Source organism: Aspergillus bombycis (assembly GCF_001792695.1).
Source record: "Aspergillus bombycis strain NRRL26010 chromosome Unknown contig00114, whole genome shotgun sequence".
NCBI lineage: Eukaryota > Fungi > Ascomycota > Eurotiomycetes > Eurotiales > Aspergillaceae > Aspergillus > Aspergillus bombycis.
In genome coordinates, this window is record NW_019170116.1 from 1 (window position 1) to 7,474 (window position 7,474).

The 7,474-nt window shown below is 48.3% G+C and overlaps 2 protein-coding genes across 2 annotated transcripts; one reads left to right on the forward strand and one right to left on the reverse strand.

Annotated features, from left to right (window-relative positions):
• Positions 1 to 1,352: 1,352 nt before the first annotated feature.
• On the forward strand, positions 1,353 to 3,051 carry ABOM_009912 (protein phosphatase regulator REG1; the record flags this gene model as incomplete). The annotated part of the gene is made up of 2 exons (XM_022537040.1): positions 1,353 to 1,990; positions 2,061 to 3,051. 2 exons carry the CDS (start codon positions 1,353 to 1,355, stop codon positions 3,049 to 3,051), a joined length of 1,629 nt encoding a protein of 542 aa, XP_022385071.1.
• Positions 3,052 to 4,757: 1,706 nt separating this feature from the next.
• On the reverse strand, positions 4,758 to 7,160 carry ABOM_009913 (putative C6 transcription factor; the record flags this gene model as incomplete). Its single annotated transcript, XM_022537041.1, has 1 exon — positions 4,758 to 7,160. The coding sequence occupies one exon, from the start codon at positions 7,158 to 7,160 to the stop codon at positions 4,758 to 4,760; it is 2,403 nt and encodes an 800-aa protein (XP_022385072.1).
• Between the last annotated feature and the right edge of the window lie 314 nt (positions 7,161 to 7,474).

Here is a 7,474-nt window from a genome sequence, read left to right on the forward strand (position 1 = left end):
TATGTACTGGAGGATGATCCGCAGTAGAAGGAGGGTCTAAAAAATCGAACTAAAAGGATCTAGACAACGTTCTATCGAGGTTCACACAAGAGTCTGGAGGTTTCTCCATGGGGTTTGATGAAGGACGAGAAATCCAAAAAGGTCTGGACGGGTAAACTCCACCTCCCAAGGTGTGGTTTGAAAGAGGGGGCACAAATCACCGTCTTTGCGGCGGGGCCCCAACTCTTTCATGCTCGAGCCAATAATGTCTTTCCATTTCACTGTCTAGGCGCATGGTAATAAAATACCACTGCTGGAAACTTACGAGGAGTAAGTTTAACTCGTCCCTGGTGGCAACCTTGCCTTGTTCTCTCTCTCTCTCTCTCACTCTCTCTGCTTTTCCTTATTCCATTTCTCTTTTTCTTTTTCTTTTTCTTTATTTTATTTTATTTTTTTTTTTAGTCTCACTCTGCGTATGTACATTACCTTATAGGTACTCACTCCCCTTCCCTAGGTCCCTCTCACCTCTCGATACCTTGACATATACTACTATGGATACATGTATGTACATTCAAGCACATCATTTCACCGAATCTTGTCATCGAACCTCAAAAGTAGATTCTTCTACTACTATTCCCCAGCCTACCTACCACCACCACCACCACTACTATTACTAGGGTGGTATGACTTCATTGGGTTGAAAGCTTGTCAGATCGCCGGTTCATGAGATTATAAGATCACTACATCATTCTTCTTTTCTTCATCTGGAACAATTCCGACGGCCATCTCCTTTGCCGAGGATTAGTGAGTACTTCTATGCCCTCTTCATGTTGATTTTCAATTTTCTCTTTCCTTTCCTTTTTACTTTATTTATTTTTATTGTTTTTATTTTTTCTGACGAGACCGAATGGGACACAGCAGTAAATTACAATTCCATACATACATTCCTTACTTGAACGGATCTTCCCCCCAAAGGTCTTGCCCAAAAGGCCCGCTGATACCTTGGAAATCTTAAAAAAGGGCACCCTCTCATTCATCGAGCTTGCGGTCCCGAGCCATATCTCTATCTTTGAGCTATTCTTGATCTCATCTTCCGGATAACGTACTTCTCCGCCCCATTAGGTCTCCGCCATCTCTCCTCTCTAAAATGCTCTTCTGGTCCTGAAACTGTTATCATCTTGTCGATCTCTCGTTCTTCGTCGACGGGCTCTATACAGTCTATCACCTTGATATCCTCCGGCAATCCTTCCCTTCATTTGCCCGTCATTTATAACCAGTAGCATAGTTGACGAAAGAAGCAACGAGGAAGGGAAAACCCAGGCTGAGCTATTCCGGAATACATTAACCCCAATGATAATCGTTTCCCCGTGAAGATGGCTGCCGTGCTTTCCGCCTCACAGGAGAGGCATACGCGACTTTCCCCCGATCCTCTACGGTGCCCCATCGCTCAAAGATACTTCTTGGAAGACTCGGACGTGATCACAGTAAAGTCGCCTACCAATGATTACTCCCCAAGAGATTGTCCGACTCCAATTGTATCCTCGGCGCTTTCTCCATTTCCCCATTCTCCCGATTTCGCTGGGACCGCTCCTGGCCATCTCCTTCCTACCCCTACAACCATTGGTAGTCTATCATTCTGTGTACGTGATGGGCAGAATGATGATGATGACGATGATGTTGACGAGATAATACTGCCCTCATATGACGCAGGCCCATGCCTCCCCAAGTTACCTGAAGCTCCTAGCGAAGCCTCGACCGAGTCATCAACGGACCTGCACCGTATGAACTTACCGAGACCGGCCGATGACAGTTTGATTGAAGAAGAGCCATCGAGACACGTTGATTACCTTGCCCATGAGTGGAAGGAGGAGGATATATGGACCTCTTGGCGATATGTGGTTGCCCGGCGGGAAATATACGATCACGGCGTGAGGCTAGAGAATGCGTCTTGGAGGACTTGGGCAAAGTTGAAGCTTAACCGGGGAACAGTATCGCCGGAAACTCTCAACTGGTTAGTGCTTCAACCGGCTTTCCCTTCTCTTCCCCCCTTTTCAGTTCTGTGTTTAACTATATGTGTCTAGGCTGAAGGACTATGACGTGACCTGGCTGTATGGCCCGTTAAAGTCGTGTAGGAAGCGCAAGACTGTCTCCAACGTCTCGCCACCCCCAAGCCGCCTTGAAACGCCTACGGATAGAAAGCCGATACTTAAGAAAAGGACGGCTTCGGAAACGATCCTGCAGCGTTCCTTGTCGCAGCATACTCTCCTACAACATGCGGGCGCCATTCTGAAGGCACAGGAAGCGGAAGTCAGCCGTAATCGGCCGTCCTTCTACCGTTATCCATCAAACCTGGGACACACATTCAGTCAGTCTTCCGAGGGTTATTCTCGCACGTCCTGCACTGCCACGCCAATCAATGGGTCATCGGGAACAGGCTCACCCTGCGAAAAGCGTCATATACATTTCAACAACGAAGTCGTGCAGTGTATCGCAGTGGAGGTGAAATATGATGATGACGACGACGATTGGCCTGCAATGAACGATGACTTCTCTTCAGATGACGGTGTTGTCATGATGAGACACGGCTCATGGCAAACGTCGACAAGCGAGAGGAGTACTACTCCACGAAGCAGCTTCAGCAGTGACAACAGGACCATTGCACCACTTCCATCTACCACACTTAAGTATCGGGGCGACACCCCGGAGCCGCCGCCGGTGGATTCAATACTCAATCGGTGGTCTGGTTACTTTTCGTCGTACTCTTCTCACTCTGTTGAGACAACCCAAGCCTCAGAGCCGACGGCGAACTTCTTTCTGGACGAAGCAGACAATGATCTGGATTTCAATTGGGAGCCAGCTCAAAGATTACATGATTCGACCGATCGAAGTCGACCGTGGTTTGTTAACCCTGAAGACGATGCGGAACTTGACCGACATTGCCTTTCAGCTTCGGGAGCCTCATACGATGATGCGGAATCCGCCAATGCTAGTATTTTTGATCGAGTGGTTGATACCGTCAACACCGCTAAAGACATTGCGCATGTAATCTGGAATGTGGGCTGGCGGCGATAGTTGACCATATGCCCGCCGCCGACTCCAAGAGAATGACGATCACTTGACGCCTCCTGTTCTATCAGGGCTCTCTCTCTCTCTCTTGTTCTTTTTCACATGGATTTCGGATGGCTAGGCTGGTGTCTACTGTCTCTCGAAATGCGATACACTGACTATTGGCGTTTGCAGCGATTTTCTTGTTCGCCTCCTCATCCTTTATCATCTTTTTCTTTCTGTGTCGCTTTAATTTTCTGAAAACAACGAGGGTGGGCGTTCTTCGGAGCATATAACGGCCTATGAGCGGCAACTGTTACACTTCTTTCTTACTGGGAGGGCTATTTTCTGGGATAAAGAAAGTTGACATTGGTTTCTTTTCTTTTCTTTCTTTCTCTTTAATTACCGCTAGGCCCTGGGGCTGCTTTGATTGTTCCTCCTTATACGAGGTCCGATGCATGATTAATGACCAATATATACAGAAGAATTCCATGCGTGAATGTGATGTTCTAGGAGATAAAGTTCGAAACAAGGGATCTTCAAGGAGGCCCCAGCATGGTTGCTGTCATTGTCCCGTTATCCTTGTATATGGGTCGTAGTTATCCTTTCTTCCTTGGTTGGACACTCTCATGCTGGGTTTGTTGAAATGCCCAGCTCCCCCTTTGAGAGGCCTGAAAAGTCCTCAAGCGATCCAGCAAATTCGGTCGTCTGAATAATCTGGTTAAGCTGCTCAAGATGTGGGATACTCATGGTGTCGACTGCTCTCAGACGTTTCCCCCCGAAGCAGCTTGGACACGCTCACCCAATGTTTCAACGCTGGGTATAGGCAGAAGCTGATCGGATCGGTGTCACATCCACCGGGCCATCGTGCCACTCCATTCGCGGAATGGATAAATTCTAGTCGTTCTCAAGACAGTTACTACGGAAGCTCTGGAGAAAATTGTTGAAATTATGAGAAAGAAGGTTGTCTATTACTCTGAACTACCTAAGGGTTATCTTTGGTTATATACCCCATCTAGCTAGGCCTTCCCATTCACCTACTTCTTTGCTCTTTATTTCTTTGTCTGCTAGGTCATATCGTCGTGGATATGATTCCCAAAGCCGCCATATTCAACTCGACGCTTCTAGAACGGATTGGTTGGGATAACCCCTCATCCCGAATGAAGTAACTAAAGAAAGAAGATGCTAAAAAGGGAAGAGAAAGAAAACTGGGTTTGTAGAATACATCAGAGATTAACGGTACCTCGTCTACTCCAGCTTCTAAACATAAACCATCGTCATGATACAACCCGAACAGGAAGGACTGCTTAGCGTGCGTACAGTACATGCCAATACGGAACTATACGAGCCCTGCCTTTATGTAAGAGCAACTTCCTACTAGTAAGTTCAAGTTGTCGCAAATCCTTGTATAGGCATGTCGATGACAGCCATATGTTATGTTACATGCAATACAGGGTATCAGGGTTTCTGGGTCTACAATGTAATAAGCTTGGTATTGGATGAGTACGTTACTTTGCTGTAATTAGGATAATGAGAAAAATGAGACACTCACCAATGGGTATCTTGAGACTATACTAGTATACCAGGAAACGATTTCGCGGGCTGCGACCGTCGTAATGTGAAAAATGATGAGCAACACTGACATGGCTCGGCCAAGGCGGAGATGAATATCGAAGGGAATGTACTCCCAGTAGACTTAAGTTACCCCACCGAGACGGAGAGAGCTCGAAGTCTTAACTTTCCATCGCATCTTCAGAGGCTTCTTGAAACGTCTCTGGGAAGAAACCCGGCGGCGGCCAAATATCTGCGATCGAAGGGGGGTGAACTAAAGGTTGAGGACCCGCAAGACGATCCGGATCATGACAGAAGGCCTGAAAGGTAGAGTCATCGAGGAAGCCAAAATCTTTCAAACCTGCTTCGCGACTGGTGGCCCATTCAGTGGTATCAAGATATGCGAGATCTTTGAAGATAGAATCTAGATCGCTATTTGAGATTTGGCGCTCAGGGGTACCCGAAGTTCCAGCGCTAAGGTCCATCGTGTTTGCGGAAGACAGAGAATGGTCATTAATAGGGTTCATACCGGACATTATTGTGTTCGATACTGAAGAGTCGGGTGTAGGCGGATTGTGATGTGCAGGTTGAAGTAGCGCATCGAGGCTATTTGAAGGGTTGGACTTGTCCGGGAGCGTCGTTACTTGGTTCATCTGTTGGTACTGCGGTTGAAGCGGTGTATCCCTCGAGGGGTCCGTATTCTCCATTTTTGTGTCTCTCGGTGTCATATATTGCCCATCCACTGGAATACTGATCCCCAGAATTGAAGAGGTATAGTCGTAATCCATCACGTGTGAGTTGTTTACCCTGACGCGTTGCATAGATGCCTCGCCATCTGTACCTCGGCAACCTTCCGTGATATCGGACGCATATGGTTTGGTAGGCCCATCGGGGGTAACTGTCGGTAAGTTGTCTCTTGATTTTGGGAAAGTGGCCAGCGAATGGGCTGTAAACTCCTTTAAGCGACACCATTGCTCAAGACTTGTGGTCAACGAACGATAAACAGGCCAGCAGGGGGAGAGCTCCTTCGTCCGCTGAAGAAGCGCTTCAGCCCATCGTTCAAAAGGGAAAGCGTCGGATTCGATATTATTGCGTAATGTAAATGCTTGTTTGGAAATTGTATGCAAGGAAACCTCGAATATTGGCGGCAGGCCGCAGATACGGAAGTTATCAAGATGCTGTGATATCATTGGTAAAGCTCTATATAGTAGTTTCTTAGCGCCCTCGATAGCAGGCCGTTGTGAACGGTGCAGCCCGAGTTCATGGGGAGCAATGCGCAAATAAAGCCATAGCAGTGTGGCTATGTAGGTTAAACCCAAATATGTCTGATGCGGGAGCAAAGTCGAGTGCCGTTCTGGATATATACTTTCGGGGCCAATAAGCCGGCATCCTAGCGGCAGGCGATCGTCCCATTGCTTGAGCTCCAGCACTAGCTGCTGCGCAAAAGCGTGTGTGTTATGTCGGACTGCAGTATCTTGAGCAATCTTGTTCAAAACACTAGCCAGCTCAACTAGGCGGTTGAAGCAACTTAGGGCGAGAAGAGGGCCACGCCGGGGGGGATTCTTCGCCTGCCCCGCTGTGGCGGATGGTAGAACATCCGCCCATGAGTTCCATTCTTCCAAGCCGTCTTCTTCTAACAAGCCCACAGAGGCAAGATCCCGTGACTGCATGTACGGTCTTCGAGACAGACGAAATGATATCAACGAGTCGATAACAAAACACCCAAGAAAGACTGCTTTGCCTTGCCTCAATTCATCAGATCGTCGAACATCTGTAGTTGTGCCAAGACCCATAGAAATAGCCATGCGGACTGCCTGACCCGTCAGCAGCCAGGCGGCAGCCCATTTCTCGAGTCCGATGTTCACCAACACCAAGAGGAGAAGTGCCTGCACATGCCCAAGCTCATAATGCTCCACTTCCGAAGGAATCAAGCGCCAGGCAACCGCATAATACTCCTTGGTTTTAGCAAGCAGCTTGGATGACCCATTCTGCGGATTTGTCCGTGATTGCGAGGTTGTATAACTGATGAGGGCCCACAGCGCAGCATGGTCGCCAGATCCTGAAGCCGCCTGCGTAATGGACACCGGCGCTGTTGCGTAGAGGTAAGATGCCCGAAGGATATTGTGTTTTGCTACGATCGGGAACCAGGAATGGGTGACAGCAAAATATATGTCCAATAATTGCGAGGTTTGAGGCGGTAGTTGTAAGTCAGGACAACCATTGGTAGTGGTAAGGGAGGCGGATTGACTAGCAGTTGGAAGGGCTAATCGACTTCTTTTAGCGCGAGGAGAAGAAGCGGAGGGTTCCACAACACGAGGGCCGTCAGAAGGTAGAGGATTTTGGCCGCGATCTATGCGAAACCCCCATTCATTCCCTGAAGCTTCTTGTTCCTCTCGGGGGCGCTTGCCGGAACTCTGTAACGTCAGTGTATCGGAACTTGACAACATTTTTTCAAGAGCTCCATAGAGGCGGCTTGTCTTCCAGGATTCATGGAGCGTTTCCGATGCGCCATCATCGCCCCAGAGGCGCATAAGCCTATCTCTCCGGCCTGCCGACTCGGCTGTGGTGCCCAACAATGAGAGCATTGTGTCTTCAAAGCCCTCAATATTACATATCGAAAGAGCCCAGAGCTTTTCCAAACCACGGACATAACCCTCAGGAAGTCCGCGCTTTTTTGCATGAGGATCGTATGAGCATGTCTGGCCTGAAGCCTGACACGCGGAGCAAGCGGGACGCAGGCCGTCGCATTTGTCCTAAAGTACATTGTCATCGCGTCAGATTCGATGTCATCTTACAAATATTGCACTGAGTAACAGTATGAATCAATCTAAGGAGATTCCCCAGTAAAATCCTAGAAGGCAGTGAAAGTGATGAATTTGGGGGAGGGAGGTTGTTGGCA